The sequence below is a fragment of the Staurois parvus genome, unplaced genomic scaffold (assembly GCF_062004578.1).
Source record: "Staurois parvus isolate SC_StPar_1 unplaced genomic scaffold, SC_StPar_1.0 ptg001407l, whole genome shotgun sequence".
NCBI lineage: Eukaryota > Metazoa > Chordata > Amphibia > Anura > Ranidae > Staurois > Staurois parvus.
Genome location: NW_028319203.1, coordinates 202,387 through 227,500, shown reverse-complemented (window position 1 = coordinate 227,500; position 25,114 = coordinate 202,387). Strand labels below are relative to the sequence as shown.

At 42.8% G+C, this 25,114-nt stretch overlaps 1 protein-coding gene across 4 annotated transcripts in view; it reads left to right on the top strand.

The window, feature by feature from the left end:
* DPP8 (dipeptidyl peptidase 8) overlaps nt 1–25,114 on the top strand; it is a 90,820-nt gene that overhangs the window by 51,500 nt on the left and 14,206 nt on the right. For all 4 annotated transcript variants that reach the window (XM_089661922.1, XM_089661924.1, XM_089661923.1 and 1 more), the window contains exons 11-15: nt 1–13; nt 5,079–5,231; nt 12,355–12,490; nt 12,681–12,826; nt 19,368–19,514. The exon at nt 1–13 is cut by the window's left edge and continues 67 nt beyond it. In XM_089661922.1, the coding sequence (XP_089518048.1) occupies nt 1–13; nt 5,079–5,231; nt 12,355–12,490; nt 12,681–12,826; nt 19,368–19,514 (595 nt within the window). The remainder of the gene's footprint in view (nt 14–5,078; nt 5,232–12,354; nt 12,491–12,680; nt 12,827–19,367; nt 19,515–25,114) is intronic.

Below are 25,114 nucleotides of genomic sequence, written 5' to 3'. Positions count from 1 at the left end.
ACATGGGTCCACTGTAAGTTTCTTGTAGTGACCGTGACATATATAGCGGGTAAAATAACTATTGAACACATCACCATTTTTCTCAGTAAAAATATTTCTAAAGGTGCTATTGACATAAAACGTTCACCACATGTTGGGAACAACCCATGCAATGCATACATACAAAGAAACCAAAACAAATACGTTCATAAATTACGTTGTGTGTAATTAAATGGAATGACACAGGGGAAACAGTATTGAACACGCTAACCTAAATTTATTTCATACTTCCTACAAAATTTCTTGTTGGTAACGACAGCTTCAGCCCGGGGTTCACATATATGCGGTGCGATATATTGCATATCATTCACACAGGAACTGCACCACATTCCTGTGCGAATCACATGCGATTTGTATGCGGTGCGATTGGAGCCTTACATTTTGTATGGCTCTAATCGCACCGCACCAACAACATGCAGGACCATTATTTGGATCCACACTAGAATCAGATCGCATGGGTATTCACATCTATGTGATCCGATTCTGCACATTGCACCGCATTTTGTGGACTGCTGTCAGGGTGTTCTTAACATACACACCTGCAGCGGTTTGCATGAACGGGGTGCGATTCTGATGCGATGCGGAATTTGCAGAAATTAAGTTATGTGTAATTAAATGGAACGACAGGGAAAAAGTATTGAACACATGAAGAAAGGGAGGTGCAAAAAGGCACGGAAAGCAAAGACACCAGCTGAAATCAGTAATTAGAAAACAATCCTCCTGCCCCTTTTCAGTGCAAATTAATATCAGCTGGTTCAGTCTCAACTGATGGCCTATATAAAACAGTGTCTCATTACCAAGGTGTCACACAAGAAACATCTCATGATGGGTAAAAGCAAAGAGCTCTCTCAAGACCTTCTCAACCCTTTGGTTGCAAAACACACTGATGGCATTGGTTATAGGAGAATTTCTAAATTTAGGAATGTTCCAGTGAGCATTGTTGGGGTCATAATCTGGAAGTGGAAAGAACATAATTTCACCATAAACCGGCCACGACCAGATGCTCCTCCAAAATTTCTGACAGGATAGTAAAAAGAATTATCAGAAGAATTGTTCAAGTGCCAAGGACCACTTGTGGAGAGCTTCAGAAAAACCGGGAATTAACAGGTACAATTGTTTCAAAGAAAACAATAAGTAATGCACTCACCCTCCATGTCCTGTATGCACGTCACCACGCAAGACTCCATTGCTGAAGAAGAAGCGCGTTTAAAGTTTGCTGCACAACATTGAGACAAGCCGGTGAAATCCTGGGAGAATATCGTCTGGTCAGATGAGGCCAAAATGGAACTCTTTGGATGCCATAATACACACCATGTTTGGAGGTCACATGGCACTGCACACCACCCCAAAAACACTATACCAACTGTGAAGCATGGCGGCAGGAACATCATGGTGTGGGGCTGTTTTTCAGCATACGGTACTGGCAAATGTCATATCATTGAAGGAAGGATGAATGGAAAAATGGACCAAGACATTCTTGATATCTGCTGCCATCTACCAGGATGATGGAGATGAAATGAGGGCGGACATTTCGCAAGACAATGATCCCAAATACAAAACCAAAGAGACTATCAGTTGGTTTCAAAGAAAGAAAATAAAGCTGCTAGAATGGCCCAGCCAATCACCTGACTTGAATCCAATAGAAAATCTATGGAAAGAACTAAAGATCAGAGTTCATAGAAGAGGCTCACGGAACCTTCAAGATTTGAAGACTGGAAGAATGGGCCAAAATCACACCTGAGAGCAATGCATGCCGCTAGTTTCTCCATACAGGAGGCTTCTTTAGCCCGGGTTCACACTGATGCGGCGCGAAATTCGCAGCGTTTTCTGTGCTAAATCCGCACCGCATCAGAATCGCACCCTGTTCATGCAAACCGCTGCGGGTGTGTATGTTAAGTTAACAACACCTCGAAAGTGGTCCGCAAAATGTGCGATGTGTAGAATCGGATCGCATAGGTGTGAATACCCGATTCTAGTGCGGACCCAAAAAAGAGTCCTGCACCTTTTTGGTGCATTGCAATTAGAGCCATACAAAATGTACGGCTCCAATCTCACCGCACACAAATCGCATGTGATTTGCACAGGAATGCGGTGCAGTACCTGAGCGAATCACATGCGACATACCGCACCGTATTAGTGTGAACCTAGCCGAAATCAACTGCATTGTACATTCTCCTCTGAAGGGAGAAAAGGATACATTGTACATTCTTCTCTGAACAATACATTGTATCCTTTTTTTCTATCCAAAGGAAAAGAATATAAACAAAAAATGCCTGAAAAAAAAAAAGTTGCACCGCATATATGTGAATTCGGGCTGAAGCTGTCGTTACTTGTAGGAAGTATTAAATAAATTTAGGTTAGTGTGTTCAATACTTTTTCCCTGTCATTCCATTTTATTACACACAACATAATTTCGGAAGGTATTTGTTTTGGTTTCTTTGTATGTATGGATTGCATGGGATGTTACCGACGTGGTGAAAATTTAATGGCAATAGCATCTTTAGAAATAGATTTACAGAGAAAAATGGTGACGTGTTCAATACTTACTTTACCTGCTGTATTACTGTGTCGGAAATTATCAAGAGAAAGCAAATTTACTGTTACGTGAAACCTTTTAAATAGTAGAGTATAAAAAATGTGGCTGTTAAAGTGGTTGTAAACCTCTGAAATGAAAAATAAACAAAGCCTATCCTTCTATAGTGTGCACTTGCCTCAATCCAAAGCACTTAGGCTCCATGGCTTTTTTTTTAAGCTCCTAGAAGCTGTCAGCATTTTTTCTGCTCCTGGAAGCTGTCAGCATTTTTTCTGCTCCTGGAAGCTGTCAGCATTTTTTCTGCTCCTGGAAGCTGTCAGCATTTTTTCTGCTCCTGGAAGCTGTCAGCATTGTTTCTGCTCCTAGAAGCAGAATAATGTTCTCCTATCTGTCCATGCACTCTAGTAGCTGAAGGCTATTGGCGTTTTTTGAGTTTCAGCATCTAGGAGCAGAACAAAATTTGCTTTTGTAGAGTTTTTGTGAGCGTTTTTCCAGCAGAAAAAAAGGAAATGCTAATTTTTTTTCTACATGTACTGTAAAAATGCTAATAAAATACTGATGCTTCTAAACACTGCTAAAAACACTTATTACCAGCGTTTTTGGAGCTTAAAAAAAAAAACGCTATTGTGCATGGAGCCTTAGTGTGATTTCTGTCTGCTTCTTCCTCTACTATATACAGTGCCTCGAAAAAGTATTCACACCCCTTGAAATTTTATACATTTTCTCATGTTACAGCCAAAAATATAAATGCATTTTATTGGGATTTTTTGTGATAGACCAAGGGGTATGAATATTTTTCAAGGCACTGTGCAGGAGCCACGTTTTACAAGGTATGTTAATTCCAAGGGATCCAGTCGTTCCAGCACACAGCCTGTGATTGACAGCCTCTGTTGTACATGTTTTCCTATGAGAGGTGGTGTATCCATTCCCTTCACTCAGATCTCAGATTTCACACTCTTTTTCTATACTGTGCAGTATCAGATTGCCTCCCCCCTGCCCATCAGAAATGCTGTGTAAACTGTCCATTTTGAATGGGTTTAGGTAAACAGGTACAACTTATGTATTATTATTATTATTATTACATCGAGTTTATATAGCGCCAAAGGGTTTGCTCAGCGCTGTACAATAGAGGGGGGACAATACATGAAACAGTACGGCAACTACAAACAGCACACGAGGGGTTATAGGGCCCTACTCTTTCGAGCTTACAATCTAGAAGGGAGGGGTAGTGGTACAGGAGGAAGTGGCTGTGGGGGATGGAGTGGTAGGAGAAATGTAGGAGAATGGCTGTTAGGTGAGGGTGGGGTAGAGGTGTAAGAGGACCTTTTTCGTCTCTGTGTATCAAATGAACACTCACATGTCATCCAGCAGAAAGAAGCAGTTTCCCATGTGCTATGGGTGTACCAAAATGGCGTCCGAACCCGGAAGTACGTCACCCCTTAACCGGAAATGCGTCAACGCGTTGCGCCACGATCACGTGGCTTCTTCAGGATCCTGAAGAAGCCACGTGATCGTGGCGCAACGCGTCGACGCATTTCCGGTTAAGGGGGGCGTACTCCCGGTTCCGGGTTCGGACGCCATTTTGGTACACCTTAGTATACCCATAGCACATGGGAAACTGCTTCTTTCTGCTGGATGACATGTGAGTGTTCATTTGCTTTGGAAATTTTAAGTGCATTAAAACAGCGTTGCACTATGGAGGTTAGTCTTTGTTTTCACATATACGTCCTGTGTTTATGAGTCCATATTGTGAGGAAAGTGATCTGAGAGGAATTCATTGCTTGGAGGGGGATCTTAATTGAGTCGGTGGAGTCAGTGGAGCATGAAAATCTGGCTGAGATACTATATATTTAAGGCTTTGTGACCCGCAAGGGTCGAATGTGGAAGGTGAGGAGGCATTTTGGCTAAATCCGGGGGAGTCACATTAGAGTGTCACGAAGAGCACGTTTGCAGCATGGAGTGAAGTTATAATCACTGTGTATTGAACACTTATTATTTGCACAGTGGGGCATCACAAGTTTTTGGACTGTTTATTTGATTTAGTTCATGTAATTGGATACACTTATCACTTTGCACAGATAAAGTGTTATCATTTGTATTCGATTTTTCACGGTCTTTGACCACTAGGGGGCATAAATAGGAGTGTGAATTTGCACCAGTTATTTATAAATGATTTTGTATAGTTTATAGAATTTAAGAGGGAATTAAGCACTTATTTTGAATTTTTCACAATATTATTGATGTAAAAAAAAGGGTTTGTATACACTATATAAGTTGAGCGCTTCATCACAAAACATATGAATTTTATTTAGCCACTGTGCTGCCCAACCACTAGTTGTATTTGTAGCACATTTGTAAACCTTTTGCATGCTTTTTAATCCCGGATATGGTAGGTTTGTTCACCGTTTCTAATCCCTGCATGCGCCGTTGCATCCCTTGTAAATGTCCTCTAGCTTTATTTCATTATTTGGCATTCACACTGTGAAAACTTTGCTTATTTATTCAGATTCGGGTGGATGAGATCAATAAGTTGGTCTACTTTGAGGCTACAAAAGACACCCCTCTAGAACACCATTTGTATGTTACAAGCTATGACACTCCTGGAGAGGTGACAAGACTCACGGACCTGGGCTTCTCCCATTCCTGTTGTGTTAGCAAGGTAAGATTCTTCATGAAATTGTATGGAAAATCTAACAGTGGACTTCCCTTATTTGCTCCCTTTTGCTAATCATACCATTGAATGTTTTTTTTGCACTAGCTGTTCAGTGAGTGCAAAAAATACCTGTTGATTTTGGCAGATATCTTCTCAGCTGAAAACCTCCTGTGCTGTCTGCCTGTGTACAAGGAGGGGTTATGGTGGGGAGGAGGAGAAGGTCAAAACTGAAGCAGGCAGGGCTGGCACCCTTTGGTTAAAAATGTAGAGCCAAAAAATACACTGTGCTTAAGGGGAAGGTAGGGGCTTATTATTTTTGTGGCATATCAACATTTTCTGTACATGCAGCCAAAAAGTGGTAGTTAACTTGTTTCTTTTACTTTTAACCTACAGGCAAGCTTATGATAAAGCTTACCTATAGGTAAAATGAATATCTCCCAAACATACAGTAAAGGAAATAAGTATTTGATCCGCTGCTGATTTTGAATGTTTGCCCACTCACAAAGAAATGATCGGTCTAAAAATCGAATGTTCGGTGTATTGTAACACTGAGAGACAGAATAGCAACAACAAATTCAGCAGAAATGCATCTAACAAATGATGACTGATCTGCATGTTCATGAGGGAAATAAGTATTTGATCCCCTATCATTCAGCAGGATTTCTGGCTACCAGGTGTCTTTCATACAGGTAACAAGCTGAGATTAGAAGCAGTCTCTTAAAGGGAGTGCTGCTAATCTCATTTTGTTACCTGTATAAAAGACACCTGTCCACAGGAGCAATCAAACCATCAGATTCCAAACTCTCCACCATGGCAAAGACCAAAGAGCTGTCCAAGGATGTCAGGGACAAGATGGTAGACCTACACAAGGCTGGACTGGGCTACCAAACTATGGCCAAGCAGCTTGGTGAGAAGGTGACAACAGTTGGTGCAATCATTCACAAATGGAAGAAACACAAAACAACTGTCAGTCTCCCTAGGTCTGGTGCACCATGCAAGATCTCACCTCGTGGAGTGTCAATGATCATGAGAACAGTGAGGAATCATCCCAGAACTACACATGAGGATCTTGTCAATGATCTCCAGGCAGCTGGGACCACAGTCACCAAGAAAACAATTGGTACCACACTACGCTGACAAGGACTGAAATCCTGCAGTACCCGCAAGATCCCTCTGCTCAAGAAAGCACATGTCCAGGCCCGTCTGACGTTTGCCACTGAACATCTGAATGATGCAGAGGAGGACTGGTGGAAAGTGTTGTGGTCAGATGAGACCAAAATCCAGCTCTTTGGCATCAACTCAACTCGCCGTGTTTGGAGGAGGAGGAATGCTGCCTATGACCCCAAGAACACCATCCCAACTGTGAAACATGGTGGTGGAAACATTCTGCTTTGGGGGTGTTTTCTGCTAAGGGGACAGGACAACTGCACCGCATCAAAGGGATGATGGACGGGGCAATGTACCATCAAATCTTAGATGAGATCCTTCTTCCCACAGCCAGGGCATTGAAAATGGGTGGTGGATGGGTGTTCAAGCATGACAATGACCCAAAACACAAGGCCAAGGCAACAAAGGAGTGGCTCAAGAAGAAGCACATTAAGGTCCTGGAGTGGCCTGGCCAGTCTCCAAACCTTCATCTGATTGAAAATCTGTGGAGGGAGCTGAAAGTTCGATTTGCCAAACGTCAGCCACCAAACCATAATGACTTGGAGAGGATCTGCCAAGAGGAGTGGGCCAAAATCCCTCCTGAGATGTGTGCAAACCAGGTGGCCAACTCCAGGAAACGCCTGACCTCTGTGATTGCCAACAAGGGATTTGCCACCAAGTACTAAGTCATGTTTTGTGAAGGGGATCAAATCCTTATTTCCCTCATGAACATGCAGATCAGTCATCATTTGTTAGACATACATTTCTGCTGAACGTTTTGTTGCTATTCTGTCTCTCAGTGTTACAATACACCGAACATTCGATTTTTAGACCGATCATTTCTATGCGAGTGGGCAAACATTCAACATCAGCAGGGGAGCAAATACGCATTTCCTTCACTGACCACCACTTAGAAGATATTACAGTGAGCAGCCACCGGTGGCGCCACCAGCACATATGCTCTGAAGGAACATCATACCCATGCCGTTCCTTCAGAGCTGTGTTCCATGGCCAAGACTCCCACGTATCATTGCGGCATGGCCATTCAAGCGGGCCGCAGCCTGTGGACACGGAAGGAAGTCCGGGTGAAGATGGAAGCCTTATCAGTGGTGACAGCGTGCTGCTGGAAGGCTTCATTCTAAGGTAAGTCTTTCATAATGTGCTAGTATGCCATGCATAATGGCACATTATGGTAATATTTTGCAGGAGGACTGGCCTTTTTTCAAAATTTTCTGCATTTACTACCGCTTTAAAGGAACAAAACGTGGAAATGTGCATGCATTGCAGAGATGTACGTTTTTTTTTTTTAGTATATTTTTTTTTTTTCCATTTTGCATTGCCATATGCTTTAACCCCTCGCCTACTGGGCACTTATACCCCCTTCCTGCCCAGGCCAATTTTCAGCTTTCAGCGCTGTCACACTTTGAATGATAATTGCGTGGTCATGCAACACTGTACCCATATGGGATTTTTATTATTTTTTTCACACAAATAAGAGCTTTCTTTTGGTAGTATTTAATGGCCGCTGGGTGTTTTATTTTTTTTTATAAAAAAATAAAGAGCAAACAATTTGAAAAAAAAAGTTTTTCTTTGTTTCTATTGTAAAATTTTGCAAACAGGTAATTTTTCTCCGTCACTGATGTGTGTTGATGAGGTGGCATGGATAGGCAGCACTGGTGGGCATTGATAGGAGGCACTGATGAGCTGGCACTGCTGGGCACTGATGGGCGGCACAGGTGGACATAGGTGGGTGGCACGGGTGGACACAGGTGGGTGTCACTGCAGGGCACATGTGGGTGGCACTGATGGGTACAGGTGGGTGTCACTGCAGGGCACATGTGGGTGGCACTGATGGGTACAGGTGGGTGGGCACAGGTGGGTGTCACTGCAGGGCACATGTGGGTGGCACTGATGGGTACAGGTGGGTGGGCACATGTGGGTGGCACTGCAAGGCACATGTGGGTGGCACTGATGGGTACAGGTGGGTGGCACTGATGGGCACAGATCATCAGTGCTGATCACTTCTCCGACGATTGCCGGTTATCCGCAGTATTTTCCGATAACCAGCAACTGTATTTACCCGGTGATCTGTGTCATTGGACACAGCTGATCACGTAGTAAAAGGCCGCCGTGATTGGCTGTTTACCGGATCCCGTGATCAGCTGTGTCTGTAGGACACAGCGATCACCAGCGGCGCCGGGTACGCTCCGCTGGAGGTGCACAGGGGGTGTGTTCTGGAATGATGTCCATGTATGTCATCCCAGAACCAGACAATCGCGCTGTAGCCGTCCTTTGCTATATCGCAGTAGGGAACTGGTTAAAATTTATGCTGGCTCTTTGGTTCATTAACATAAATATATAACATGTCTCTTGGGTGGTAATATCGGTTTTGGGTCATTCAGCAGGTAATTTAATAGGTTGTTTCTTTCTTTTGCAATATTTTATTGTTTTCACAATAAACAAGAGTAGGCCTTAGTGAATAGTGGATCATACACATGGTTTGTATCAGCATAATATATAATCCATTGAAATGACTCTTCTTTATATCTTTTAGCTGCAAGAATGTCCGCTGTCAAAGCATAGAAGTCGTCTGCTGTCAATATAGCAGCGAGTAAGAACAAACTTTCTTGAACGATGCTTTATAAAAAAAAATGGCAAGCATTCTTTGGGACAAGCAAACCAAAAGATCTGGAACCAGACTAGCATTGAGAGACCAGAGACACACAAAGGGTTGATTTACTAAAACTGGGAGTGCAAAATCTGGTGCAGCAGTTCATGGTAGCCAATCGGCTTCCAACTTCAGCTTGTTCAATTAAAGTGATTGTGAAGGTTCCGATTTTTTTTTCTTTGTTTAAAATAACAAACGTTATACAGTGCAGTGGTCTTGCACAGAGCATCGGCAATGCTCCTCAGGACCCCTGCCGGCGGTCCAGGCTCCTTTCCTTTGCTAAGTGCCCCTAGCGCAAACTGCTTGCTCTGGGGGCACTTGTGCGTGCTTGCTCCTGAGCTGCCTCTGTGGCTCCCACGGCTGTGTCTCAGGCAATGAGGAGGCAGAGACCCTGGGGAGCTTCTGCTCTTGTGCACATCGCTAGATTGGGCTCAGGGGAGGGGGCTGAGGGGGAGCTGCACACTATTTTTTACCTGTGGGTAAATGCCTGAAGGTAAAAAAAACCTCAAGCTTTAGAACCACTTTAGGCTTTGAAAAAAACTTAAAGCTGATTATTATTATTATTATATATTATTTATATAGCGCCAAAGGTTTGCTCAGCGCTGTACATTATGGTGAGGGACAGAACATGAGACAATACAGTAACAAAACAATACACGAGGGGTTCGAGGGCCCTTCTCTTTCGAGCTTACAATTGGTTTCTGTTCATAGCTACACCAGATTTTGCACTTTCCAGTTTTAGTAAATCAGTCCCACAGTATTGCCTGCCACGTGGACACTCATTATGAAAATGGTGGGTCCCAGTTCAGTCCTCTAGGGTCCATGGTCCTAGGCAGATATATATATACTAACCAGTGGCAGTACACAAAGGAACCAAAACAATGAAAAGATGACCAGCAATCCCACCTATAAAGGACTAGAAAAGAAGAAGAAAAAGGGGGTGGGGGGGGAATAGTTGCTTCTGACGACCTGGTTCCCAGCCCCTACCACGTTGCCCCAGCCTCAGTCCTATGCCAGTAACTGTAAGCATCACACCCATGGATTCCAGATCTTTTGGTTTTCTTGTCCCGAAGAATGCTTGAAATTTTTCAAAAAGTATTATCCAAGAGATTTTGTTGCTGCTGTATTGTGAATAGAAAATTCCATTATTAAGCAACGGACGTTTTTACCGCTAAAAGATATAAAAAAGTTATTTCAATGACTTAAATGTTATACTGATACAAAACCATTAGGAGTTGACACAAAATGGAATAAAGATGAAACAAAATGTTCATTCATAAAACATTGTATTTAAAGGGATTGTAAAAGCAACATTTTTAAAAAAAAACCAAACATATCGATACGTATCTGGCCTGATTCTCCTCTTCTTGGTTCCCCTGCCGGCACTCCTGGCTCCTCCTCTCTTGTTGGTGCCCCCAATAGGAAGCCCATTCCCATGGGGGCACTCGTGCGGGCTCACTCCCGAGTCCTGCTGCTGTGTCCATTGACACAGACAGCAGGTCTCGGCCCTGCTCCCCTTGTCACAGGAGTTGATTAACAGGAGCAACTGCTATTGATTTGCCCAGCGAGGAAGGACAAAGCCAGGAGAGCCGCAGCTCTCGTGTACAGCACTGGATCTCGATGAGGCTTAGGTAAGTATAAGGGGGCCAGCTTGTGACAGAAGGTTTTTTACCTTCGTGCATAGAATGCATTAAGGTAAAAAAAAACCTTGAGGTTTTAGAACCACTTTAACCACTTCCCATCCGGTCCATGTACATAAACGTCCAGACGGGAGCATTGCAGGAGTGGGTGGCCATTTTATAAGCGTCCTCCCGCATTCCCTGCCTGTGCACGCTCTCTGGGAGCTCGCAGCACCTCTGCACACCAATCGCTGTACGGGACCTCTGTGTGAGGTCCCAATCGTGTGATCACATGAATATTAGTAAGCAAGATATCACTTCTGACATCATTGCTTACTACATGTGAAACCTGTGAATGATCACAGAGGTCACATGGTACAGGGCAATTCACAACAGCCTTGTACCATGTGACAAGCTGTGACCAATCACAGCTCACGCAGTATTTCTCAATGGCTGCAGGAATGCAGCCAGAGAGGAGGAGAAATGATTGATTTTACAGCCTTTATTGGTGTAAAAGCAATCCGTGTAAACAAAAAAAAAAAAATCTTCATCACCCCCCACAAGTAGTACAGTGTCACTATAGTGACACTGTACTGCTAGGGTGACAGTATGTTAAAAAAATAATAATATATAAAAAAAAAAGTCAAAAACATTTTTGAAAAATTATAATTTTGGGTTATTTTTTTTTTTTTACTAAAAAGATAGATTTTGGCCAAGATTTATTTATTTGCAAAATTTTATAAGAAAAACACTTTTTTTTCAAAATGTTTGGACTTTTTCATTTATATAGCCAAAAAAATAAAAATCCCAGTGGTGAATAAATGCCACCAAAAGAAAGTTGTATTTGTCTCAAAAAATGCTAAAAAATTCATATAGGTACAGTGTTGCATGACCACGCAATTGTCATTCAAAGTGTGGCAGCGCTGAAAGCTGAAAATTGGCCTGGACTGGAAGGGGGGGGGGGGGGGGGGGGAGTGTCCGGACAGGAAGGGGGTGGAAGTGTCTGGACTGGAAGGGGGTGAAAGTGTCCGGACTGGAAGGGGGGTGAAAGTGTCCGGACTGGAAGGGGGTGAAAGTGTCCGGACTGGAAGGGGGTGAAAGTGTCCGGACTGGAAGGGGGTGAAAGTGTCCGGACTGGAAGGGGGTGAAAGTGTCCGGACTGGAAGGGGGTGAAAGTGTCCGGACTGGAAGGGGGGGAAAGTGTCCGGACTGGAAGGGGGGGAAAGTGTCCGGACTGGAAGGGGGGGAAAGTGTCCGGACTGGAAGGGGGGGAAAGTGTCCGGACTGGAAGGGGGGGAAAGTGTCCGGACTGGAAGGGGGGGAAAGTGTCCGGACTGGAAGGGGGGGAAAGTGTCCGGACTGGAAGGGGGGGAAAGTGTCCGGACTGGAAGGGGGGGAAAGTGTCCGGACTGGAAGGGGGGGAAAGTGTCCGGACTGGAAGGGGGGGAAAGTGTCCGGACTGGAAGGGGGGGAAAGTGTCTGGACTGGAAGGGGGGGAAAGTGTCTGGACTGGAAGGGGGGGAAAGTGTCTGGACTGGAAGGGGGGGAAAGTGTCTGGACAGGAAGGGGGAAAGTGTCCGGACTTGAAGGGGGGGAAAGTGTCCGGACTTGAAGGGGGGGAAAGTGTCCGGACTGGAAGGGGTTAAGCTGTATGTAAACCTAGATCCATATGACATTCTGCTTGTCTTCCTTGCAGCACTGCGATATGTTTATCAGCCGTTTCAGCAGCCAAACCCTCCCACATGCTGTACATCTTTTTAAAATAAAAGGCACTGGGTCTGATCCTGCCCAGAGGGACAAGGAATTTTGGGCCACTCTTCTTGAGTCGCCAGGTAAGATGCCTAATTATTTCCGATCTTTAGTCATTGAGACAATAGTCTATCAACTACAATCGCATGTGATAGATCCTGCTGCCAAACACCGCCATGTTGGGATTGTCAAGCATCTAATAATTGTAGCTGGCTGTAAAGCAGTGTTTCTGTTTCTGGAACATTTAATCCTAGTTTATCTTTCTTTTCTCAGGAACTGTTCCTGGGTACGTCGCCCCAGAAATATTCTCATTCCCCAGTCGGACAGGATTTACCCTTTATGGCATGATGTATCGGCCTCATCAGCTACAGCCAGGGAAGAAGTATCCTACTGTCCTTTTTATTTATGGAGGACCACAGGTGAGGCTGGGTATTCAAAGCAATATCTGAAGCTGATTTTCCTGAACTGAGTCTAGACCAGCAATGGGCAAACTACGGCCCGGCGGACCTTTTAATCCGGCCCGCGGACCTAGGCTCCCGCTAGGCTCCACTCACAGTCCGCCCTGAAGACCGGTGTAATATGAAAATCTGTCTCCTATGAGGATCTGTCCCCCTCGACGTATGTGCGCATGTGCCGTAGATCGCCGATCGGCTGCTAATGCCTGAAACTGGCACATGCGCAGATACGTTGAGGGGGACAGATCCTCATAGGAGACAGATTTTCATGCTACACCGGAACGACGCGGGAGCACGGCGAGAGGAACGCGCGGAGCAAAGGTAAGTGAATTGACACAGGGGGGACTTGGGGACTTAATATGGGGGATGAATTAATATGGATGAATTACTATAGGGGGGATGAATTACTATATGGGGGATGAATTACTATATGGGGGATGAATTACTATGGGGGATGAATTGCTATATGGGGGATGAATTACTATGGGGGATGAATTACTATATGGGGGATGAATTACTATGGGGGATTAATTACTATATGGGGGATGAATTACTATAGGGGGGATGAATTACTATGGGGGATGAATTACTATATGGGGGATGAATTACTATATGGGGGATGAATTTCTATATGGGGGATGAATTACTATGGGGGATGAATTACTATGGGGGATGAATTACTATATGGGGGATGAATTACTATGGGGGATGAATTACTATAGAGGGGATGAATTACTATATGGGGGATGAATTACTATATGGGGGATGAATTACTATATGGGGGATGAATTACTATGCTTACTATGGGGGAAGATTACTATACTTACTATGGATGACACATACACATCATTCATCTACTCTTGGTCCGGCCCCCGGGTCCAATATATGAACCCATTGCGGCCCTCAAGTCAAAAAGTTTGCCCACCCCTGGTCTAGACATTGAGCCGTGTGTATAAAAAAGGGACATATTGCATGTAGCATGCAATTATACGGTTCCTAAAGGCAACTTATGATGTTACTTTGTGTGAAGTCCACTGAGTATGCAATTTACATACAACCTATTAATTAACCCTTTCTGCACAGCGCGCTACAAGCATAGAGACCAGACTCTCACTGAGTGCCGGGTCTTGTACTTACAATCGGGACCCAGGACTCCCTGTTCCAGGTCACCTGACCACTGTGATAGCCTCTGATTGGCTATCACAGTGATCAGTCACTGTGAGCCCACCCCTGAGAGTGCCAGGTCTTGTACGTACAATCGGGACACAGGACTCCCAGTTCCGGGTCACCTGACCATTGTGATAGCCTCTGATTGGTTATCACAGTGATCAGTCACTGTGAGCCCGCCCCCAATGGTGCCGGGTCTTGTACTTACAATCGAGGCCCAGGACTCCCTGTTCCAGGTAACCTGACCACTGTGATAGCCTCTGATTGGCTATCACAGTGATCAGTCACTGTGAGCCCGCCCCTGAGAATGCCGGGCCTTGTACTTACAATCGGGACCCAGGACTCACAGGTCCGGGTCACCTGACCACTGTGATCAGTCACTGTGAGCCCACCCCTGAGAGTTCCGGATCTTGTACTTACAATTGGGACCCAGTACTCCCTGTTCCAGGTAACCTGACCACTGTGATAGCCTCTGATTGGCTATCACAGTGATCAGTCACTGTGAGCCCACCTCTGAGAGTGCCGGATCTTGTACTTACAATTTGGACCCAGTACTCCCTGTTCCAGGTAACCTGACCACTGTGATAGCCTCTGATTGGCTATCACAGTGATCAGTCACTGTGAGCCCACCCCTGAGAGCTTGTACTTAAAATCGGGACCCAGGACTCCCAGGTCTGGGTCACCTGACCATTGTGATAGCCTCTGATTGGCTATCACAGTGATCAGTCACTGTGAGCCCGCCCCTGATAGTGCCTGGTCTTGTACTTACAATCGAGACCCAGGACTCCCTGTTCCAGGTAACCTGACCACTGTGATAGCCTCTGATTGGCTATCACAGTGATCAGTCACTGTGAGCCCGCCCCTGAGAATGCCGGGCCTTGTACTTACAATCGGGACCCAGGACTCACAGGTCCGGGTCACCTGACCACTGTGATCAGTCACTGTGAGCCCACCCCTGAGAGTGCCGGATCTTGTACTTACAATTGGGACCCAGTACTCCCTGTTCCAGGTAACCTGACCACTGTGATAGCCTCTGATTGGCTATCACAGTGATCAGTCACTGTGAGCCCACCTCTGAGAGTGCCGGATCTTGTACTTACAATTTGGACCCAGTACTCCCTGTTCCAGGTAACCTGACCACTGTGATAGCCTCTGATTGGCTATCACAGTGATCAGTCACTGTGAGCCCACCCCTGAGAGCTTGTACTTAAAATCGGGACCCAGGACTCCCAGGTCTGGGTCACCTGACCACTGTGATAGCCTCTGATTGGCTGTCACAGTGATCAGTCAGTGTGAGCCCGCCCCTGAGAGTGCTGATTTTGTACTTACAATCGGGACCCAGGACTCCCTGTTATGGGTCACCTGACCACTGTGATAGCCTCTGGTTGGCTATCACAGTCATCAGTCACTGTGAAGCCCGCCCCTGAGAGTGCCAGGTCTTGTACTTACAATCGGGACCCAGAACTCCCAGTTTCTGGTCACCTGACCACTGTGATAGCCGCTGATTGGTTATCACAGTGATCAGTTACTGTGAGCCCGCCCCTGTGCTTATTTCCTCTTCTGAATGGAGAGGAAGATATCTTGTATCTTTCTCTCGTTGCAGGAAATGAAGATGTAAATAAAAAAGAAGTGAGTTAAATAATAAAGAAGAAAATAGATCTAGGTCAGTGCCAAAGTTAGTGATAGAGTCAAGGCAAGGGTCAAAGGTCAGTGTTGGAGTCAAAGGTCAGGGTCAGTATATTTTTTATAGGATTTTAAAAAAAATTAAATTAGTATTAGTGTGTTTTAGGTAGAGTGAAGGAAAAAAAAAGGAAATTGCGCACCATTGCTTCTGGGTGTTACTACGGGTACAAAGAGCATACATGTATGTGGTATCACTGCGATGATCAGGAGCTGAATTTATTTTGTGTTGCTGATTGGTGGTAAATTATGCTAATAGCAGGAAATATACAACTAAATTAAAAAAAAATTTTCTTACTATTTTGGGCCAGCTTTCCTTTGATAATGAAAACAAATAGAAAATCAGGAAATATCTGTTACCATTTGCCACCAAATGAAAGGCCAATTTTCCCTGAAAAAAAAAAACGCGATATAATCCACCTGGATACATAAAGTAGTTGCGATGATATGTACAGTTTAAACATAATTCTGCAACTTTGACATATGTCAGACATTAACATTTGTTTTAGGCCTCATGAACTCAGCTGCTCAATAAACTCTACTGGCAGCAGAAAAAACACATTAAAACGCGGTACCGTGTTTAGCGCTTGGACGATTATTTATTTGATTGGCCAGAGTATTTTTCATTGACATGGATAAACGCTCAAGCTCTAAATGCGGCTAGCGTTTAGACGCGTTTAAACGCGTTTTTTGCTGCGTTTAGCTTTTTTGACCCAAACGGTCCTCTCCTGAATGCGATTATTCTGCGTTTAGAAGAGGAACGTTTCACTGCTCCTAAACTATGGTAAAAGCCGCTGTGTACATGGACACCTTTTACTGAGTTCAGGGGCTTTGCCAAAAACACTGCCAAAAGCAGTCGCTAAGGGATTAATGAAGACTTGGGTGTAAATTGCATGTCTGTCTTGTGTTCTAATGTACTGTAGCCAGAGGGGGTTTTTGTACCTCAATTAAAGCTTGTTTTTTATTGCACATACCTAGTAAAGCCAGCTTATGTTCATCATATGTCATCAACGTTCTGATCTCAGAACACTTTCTGTATTGTTTCCAATGCTTTCTCAAATAATTTGCATGAATTTCAGATATTGGAAAAGTACTACTCTTTGCAGTGTCGGAGACTCCTCTGTACTATTGGATGTTATGAAGAGTATCACTCACCTGTCTCACTGCAACACTGCTTAACCCCCCTGGCGGTATTCCCGAGTGTAGCTCGGGGTAAAGTTTCAGCACCACAAGGGGTAACCCCCCCGAGCTACACTCGGGAATACACTGCAGCGTTGCTCCGGGATCTCTTCTGCACTTACCTTGTCCTGCACTCCCGCGATGTCCCCCCTGCAGTGTCCCCAGCAATGTCCTCCGGCCGATGCCGGCATCCGTCTTCCGGGTTCCGTTCCCTGTGACGTCGGGACATACGGGGGACGGAACTGGCGGGAAATTTAAAAATGTGAAAAAGTGACATTCACTAAATACACTAAAATCACATAGTATAACATTCCTGTATCAAACCATTTCACATACATTTTGTCCCGAGTGCTTTGTCCGGCGCCCTGCCTGCATTTTTACTGTTCTTTCTGCCTGGAAACTGAGAAACGTCCATGGCGTCCAAAAAGCGTCCCTTTAGGTCAAAAGCGGTTTTAGACCGGCTAGAGAACAGCGATAGTAAATCAGAACCACTTGCAGAATTGAGTGATTGTTCAACAGGTAAAAAGTTTTGGGCATAAAATTGGCTAATCTTACATAATTTTGGGGTGCTGAAAACGAAAATGACCCTAAAAAATGTTGATTGGCTCTAGTTTCCATGATATATTCACCCATCTAATGACGTAAGCCATTCAAAATGATGATGCAACTTCAGCTGCATATTGCACAATTGATACTGGTGACCAATAGAAAATTGCATGTATACTGAGTTGATGCAATATTAGCCTTTAATTGCATCACTTCACTGCATAAAAGCTGCAGTATCTGTAGCTGATTGTAGTTCGTCTTTACATTTCGTTTTATGCTTATATAGGCTACTCAGTAATGCCTCGAACTTGTGTGAATAAAGCAGATAATTTCTGCTATATCTGCGGTGAAATAACTTTATGCCATTTAGGCTTTGTTATGTAGTCAATATCACTTGTTTTATATTTGTGGAAAGACATCTATCTATATAATTATTGTGCATTATGTAGTCATTACGCCTATAGTAGAAAACTTTCCATTTACAGAAAAACTAGAGCCAATTGACAAATTTCATTCTTATATTTGAACTCAGAATGTGAAATTCATTAAGAAATGGATCCTTTTGTTTCCAAAACTGGCAAAAAATAAAAATTTGTTGAACAGTGTAATGATTCGTGGGGGAAATTCCTCATCAGACACTGAAAACGATTCTGCGACTTTGCTCAGCGATGTGCGAACTTGGCGCTATATTTCACATTTCAGTGTTTTTGATTATATTATTGAATTAAATTTATTATTATTATATTATTATTTTTTATGATTATTTATTAAATTATAATTTATGATTTCGTGTTTCATATTTTAACATACCCGGGATGTTTACTAGACTCTTGTTCAGACAGATTTCAGTGAGTTATTCCTAAAAATGACAGGCCTACAATAAAAAAACTACATATTTCCATGCAAAAAAATGTACCGCTTTGAGCACAGAAATATGGACATAATCAGACCGCTAGGGAGGTTAATGTGTGATGAACTTCTCATTCCTGAGGGCCCAGTGCTTCCTCTGACATTACCTTTTCATGCTGGGTTGTAGAGCAGTGGTCTCCAGCTAGTGCTTCCTAAATCACATGTGACTACCTCCCCGAGTTATTTATGACATAATTTTTACCTCTGTATACATGTCATAAGAATGCCGTCAAATAACAGCTGTTTTATCCTTTATATAGTGGTGCGGGGACTTCCCGTACTGTTCCAGGAACAAAATCAAGTCGGACTGATCACTGCTCAGCCATTCACAGGAAGCCTTGTATTTTAGAAATGACTATCAGGCCTTCCTCTAGTTGGCTGAGGTGGAGAGGTGGGCGGATGACGTGAAGAAAAGGGCAGTCTCATTTATGTACAAGACCAGTAAAGATAATCCTATATAATTATTATACAGGATTTATATATTATTATTATTACTATACAGGATTTATATGGCGCCAACAGTTTGCTCAGCGCTGTACAATATAAGGGAGACAGTACAATTACAATACATTTCAGTACAGAAGGAATAGGACGGCCCGGGTCATGGAGCTTACAATCTAAAGGAAGGGGGAGGTATTACAAAAGGCGATAGCTGCGGGGGATGATCTGGTGGAGGTGATTCAAGTACAGTTCTTAGGTGGAGGTGGGGTAGGCTTCCCTGAAGAAGCGAGTTTTCAAAGATCGCCTAAAGGCAGACAGGGTGGGGGCTGACCAGACATGCTGTGGTAGGGAGTTCCAGAGGATGGGAGAGGCTCTGGAGAAGTCCTGGAGGCGAGCGTGGGAGGAGGTGATGAGGGAGCTAGAGAGGAAGATGTCTTGGGAGGAGCGGAGTGGGCGATCTGGGCGGTACCTGTGGATGAGGTTGGCGATGTAGCTAGGGGCAGTGTTGTGGATGACTTTGTAAGCTGTGGTTGGTATTTTGAATTTTATATGTTTTACATGACATTTTCCTTATTTTCCTCAGGTTCAACTAGTTAACAATCGATTTAAGGGAGTGAAGTATTTCCGGCTGAATACCCTCGCTTCTCTCGGTTATGTAGTTGTAGTCATTGATAATCGTGGTTCTTGTCACCGTGGTTTGAAGTTTGAAGGCGCATTTAAGTACAAGATGGTAAGAAAGCGACAGAGGTGGATTGGAGGGGCTTTCTTTTTTTTTTTTGTTTCAGAGTTCACATCTGGGCACATTTGTGGATGATGAAAACCAGACAATTTCTATACATTTCTGTAAAATTAATTATATTTTGCAATTGAACAGGGAAATGTAGGTGACAACTGTATATTTTAAGTGCTTTTTAACCACTTTGAGTCTGGACACTTGCACATCGTTCCAGTCCAGGTCAATTTTCAGCTTTCAGTGCTGTCACATTTTGAATGACAATTGCGCGGTCATGCAACACTGTACCCATATGACATTTTAAGCAATTTTTGAGGCACGTAGAGCTTTCTTTTGGTGGTATTTATTCACCACTGGGATTTTTATTTTTTTGCTATATAAATGAAAAAGACCAAAAATGTTGAAAAAAGGTGTGTTTTTCTTATACAATTTTGCAAATAATCTTTTTTCATAAATCTTGGCCAAAATGTATTCATCAATCTTTTTAGTAGAAAAAAAACAAATTAGTTTATAACCAAAAATTATAACTTTTCAAAAAATTTTTTTACATTTTTATTTAGTTTTTTTATATTATTTTTTTATTTTTTTTTTACATACTGTCACACTAGCAGTACAGTGTCACCATAGTGATACTGTATAACTTGTGGGGGGTGATGAAGATTTTCTTTTTCTTTTCTTACACTGATTGCTTTTACACCCATAAAGGCTGTAAAAGCAATCATTTCTCCTTCTCTCTGACTGCATTCTTGCAGCCATTGAGAAATACTATGAGAGCTGTGATTGGTCACAGCTTGTCACATGGTACAAGGCTGTTGTGAATAGCCCTGTACCATGTGATCTCTGTGATCATTCACAGATTTCACAAGCAGTAGGCAATGATGTCAAGAAGTGACATCTTGTTTACTACTCTTCATGTGATCGCTGATTGGCCAATCAGCGATCACATGAATCAGGACCTCGCAAAGAAGTCCCATACAGTGATATGTGTTCGGTGCCGTGGGCTCCCAGGAAGATCGCACATGCAATGGATGCGGGGGGATGTTTAGAAACGTCCACCCGCATCGGCAGTGCTCCCATCCAGCAGTTTATTGACATGGGCCGGACAGGAAAAGGTTAATAATGGTGCACCGAAATGAAAATTCTTGGACCGAAAAGTCAGGATGCATTTAGCCAAAAACCGAAATGGACAGGTTTTTTTTGTTTTGTTTTTGTTTTTTTAAGGGCTCATTGCCAAACTCCCCTATAGCGTTAGACAGGCATTTGGGAAGCGTTTTTAATGCTTCCCAAGAGCCCTATGCACATTTTTGAGGCATTTGCTAAGAGTTAAAACCGCACCACAAACACCTATAATGAAGTTTAATGGTATTAACACTCCGCAAACACCCCGCAAACGCCTGCCAGGCGTTTGAGGAGCATCACCATAGACTCGAATGGGAGTCTTCAAATCCTGACTTGACCTCATGTATCAATTTTGCCGCAACACTACAGCTTGAGTGTGAACAGCACTGTGTGCTGCCATGTGTAGAATTTTCATAGGTGTTTGAGGAGCGTTAAAAACACTTCCCTAACGCCTGCTAACTAAGCTAGTGTGAACTTAGCCTTAAATACATATTTTTTATATATAATAGTATTATATTTGACTTTTTAATTAACCATTAGCCGCCCGGCCAATGGCCATTTGGCGGCTTGAAAAGCGCTGCAGCTTTCCGGGTGCACGCCATTTGGCGTGCTCCCGCACATGCGCGGTTGCAGAGCGACGCAGCAGTGCGATTTGTCACCGCCCGTGCACCTCGGACACGGCCGATGACAGATCCGAGTACCGGCTCCCGTTGTGACGCTACCATGTGACCTGCTGTGACCAATCACAGCAGGTCACATGACAGTTGTATACATGGATGGCTTCATTCATGATGCCATCCATTGTATACTAGTGCCTAGCTGTGAATGGTCACAGCTAATCACATGCACATGTCATGTGATTAGCTGTGACCAAATCACAGCTAAGCACAAAAAAAAAAAAAAGCTGAACGAATCGATTTCATTCAGGTAAATGCTTGCTTATAGCAAAGTAATTCTTTGCTATAAGCAAATTGTGTAAAAAAAAAAAAAAAAAAAAATACTGATCACTTCCCCAAAGTAGTACAGTGTTACTATGGTAACATTGTACTATTTTGGTCATAGTAAAATATGAAAAAAAATCTTAAAAAAAATAAAAAAAAATGTAATAAAAAATTAAATATAATAAAAAAATAAAAACAAATTAAAAAAAAATATATATATTTTTTTTTCATACTGTCACCAGTCAGTGTCGCTGTTCACCGCCATGCCAGTTATATGATGACGCTGTACTGCACTGGTGACAGTATGTAAAAAAAAAAATAGTGAAAATAATTTTTTTAATTTTTTCATTTTCCGAAAAATTATGACAAAAAAATACAACTTCAAAAAACTCGCCATTCCTCTTATGAAGTACGTCAGACTGTCTACTCTGCAAAAAGGGGTCATTTGGGGGATATCTGTACTGTCCTGACATTTGGGGGATATCTGTACTGTTCTGACATTCTTGGACCTCAAGAAATTAGATTGGCTGTCAGTACTTCAGGATTGATCAATATTCAGATCTATACCATAGTTTGTGAACTCTATAACTTTCCTACAAACTAAAAAATACATCATAATTTGGGTTATTTTCACCAAAGACATGTAGCAGAATACATCTCGGCCTAAATTTATGAAGAACAATTATTTATTTGTAAACTTTTATAACAGAAACAAAAAATGTGTTTTTTTTCCAAAATTTTTGGTCTTTTTTTGTTAATTTAGCAAAAAATAAAAACCCCAGCGGTGATTAAATACCACCAAAAGAAAGCTCTAGTTGTGTGAAGAAAATGATCAAATTTTAGTTTGGGTACAATGTTGTATGACCGCGCAATTGTCATTCAAAGTGTGAGAGCGCTGAAACCTGAAAACTGGCCTGGGGAGGAAGGTGTAAAATTGCCCGGTATTGAAACGGTTAATATCAGGAATTTAAATAAATATGAATTAATTTTCAGCACCTTTTCGGCCAATAGGCTGCTTTCACACTGAGCAGTTTTTACAGCGCTTTGGCATTAACAAAAAAAAATCCCTTTAAATAAAATGTGCCTTCACACTTTTCCGTTGTGCTTCCCTTGTGGTGTTAAAAATCCTGTTTGCCACATTTTCCGGCGCATATTTGGTGAGTTAAAAAAAAACACACCTCCCCATTGAGGTCTGGTTGACACCAATGTGTTTTTTCAGGGCTTTTTGCAGAAATGCACTACAGTCTATTTCTACAGTCTATTTACCATGTTTTTTTTATGGGACCCGTTCACATCTATGCTTTTTTAGGAAAGGGTCAGGGACTTTTTTAAACACAAAATGTTGCATTTTTGGTTCAATAGACTTCAATGGAGACGCTAAAGAAAACGCATGTGGTGCATTTTTGCTGCGTTTGCCCAATTTTTTATGAGTTTTGCGTTTTTAATCTGCACAGCAACAAGTTGGCCAAAAAAAAATAAATGCAAAACGCATCAAAAAAAGGGTCAAAAACATGCGTGCAAAAAGCACTACAAAACACTAACTGCATTGGTGTAAACCAGGCCTAAAATGCACTGAAAACCCATCAAAATGCACTTGTGTTGCTTTTTGATGAGTTTTTTTTTTTTTGAGCTATAAAAAAACGCACCCTAAATGTGGCAAAATCGCAGCCAAAATTGCGTGTAAAATCGCTCGTACCATTATCTGCACCTTTTTTCCTATTGGCAAAATGCCAATAAGTATTTTCAGCTGATACATTTTGGCCACTGAAATATTGGTGCATCCCTACTTTTTAACCACTTCCAGTCCGGACACTTTCACCCCCTTCCAGTCCGGACACTTTCACCCCCTTCCAGTCCGGACACTTTCCCCCCTTCCAGTCCAGGCCAATTTTCAGCTTTTAGCACTATCACACTTTGAATGACAATTGCGCGGTCATGCAACACTGTACCAGTATGAATTTTTTAGCATTTTTTTGAGACAGATAAAGCTTTATTTTGGTGGTATTTATTCACCACTGGGATTTTTATTTTTTTTGCTATGTAAATGAAAAAGTCCCAAAATTTTGAAAAAAAGTGTTAAAATGTTGCAAATAATATTTCATCATAAATCTTGACCAAAATGTATTCCGTTATCTTTTTAGTAAAAAAATAAAAAACAAATTAGTTTATAACCAAAAATTATAATTTTTAAACATTTTTTTAAATTTTTTTTTTATATTATTTGTTTTTTTTGTTTTTTTTACATACTGTCGCCCTATGTACTACTTGTGGAGGGTGATGAAGATTTTTTTTTTTTTTTTTTTTTTACACTGATTGCTTTTACACCCATAAAGGCTGTAAAAGCAATTATTTCTCTTTCTCTCTGGCTGCATTCTTGCAAGCATTGAGAACTACTGTGTGAGCTGTGATTGGTCACAGCTTGTCACATGGTACAAGGCTGTTGTGAATAGCCCTGTACCATGTGATCTCTGTGATCATTCACAGATTTCACACGTAGTAAGCAATGATATCAGAAGTGACATCTTGCTTACTACTCTGCATGTGATCACTGATTGGCCATCACATGATCAGGACCTCACACAGAGGTCCCGTACGACGATCGGTGTTCCACTGTGTCCGGAGGACACAGCGGGCACCGGATCGCAGTGCTGCGCGCTTCCAGGGAGCGCGCACAAGCAGGGGGCAGGGAGGCCATTTATAAATGGCCACCCGTCTTTGCACTGCCACCATCCGGCCGTTTATATACAACGGCCGGACGGGAGGTGGTTAAAAATGTTGTGCGCTCAGTTTTAACCCTTTTACTGCCACTGCTTTTCTTAGAATGATACAGCTGCCCAGTTGTTTTCTGTGACCTTCGGAGTGTCTGTACCCACCTAACCCCCTATGCGTCCCAGGCTCCAACTGTCCCACCTTTCTGTCCGTGTGATATAAATAAAGTTTTAGTGAAACTAATAAAAACTGAAAAAAAAAAAAAAAGTTAACCCCCCCCCCCCCCAAAAAAAAATTTTTCTTTTGCCCACCTTTGCATACACACACACGAAAGTAACCACACCTGTTGGGGCATCTACATACGAAAACGTTGCTTGCGATACACGTTGCATATCGCTGCGCATAAATGAGAACAATATTTCTAGGCCCATTATCAACGGTTAACTCTAAACTTGTGTCCTGTAGAGGCTTTTAAAGCATCGCCTATGGAAAATATAGGGGACATTTGACATTTTGCAGGCGCATGCAAATTTAAAGCTGGTTACACATTATGCAATTTTTTTTCTACAATTTCCTTTAGATTTACCAAAACCACATAATATGAGGTCAAACCTAAACAATTTCGACTTGTGTGTAGTCCCGCAGGCTCTTGCACTACATAGCTGAAGGTACATCTAAAGCAGGGGTGGGCGACTGTGGCCCTCCAGCTGTTGTAGAACTACAAGTCCCATGAGGCACTGCAAAACTGACAGTTACAAGCATGACTCCCAAAGGCAGAGGCATGATGGGACTTGTAGTTCACCAACAGCTGGAGGGCCACAGTTGCCC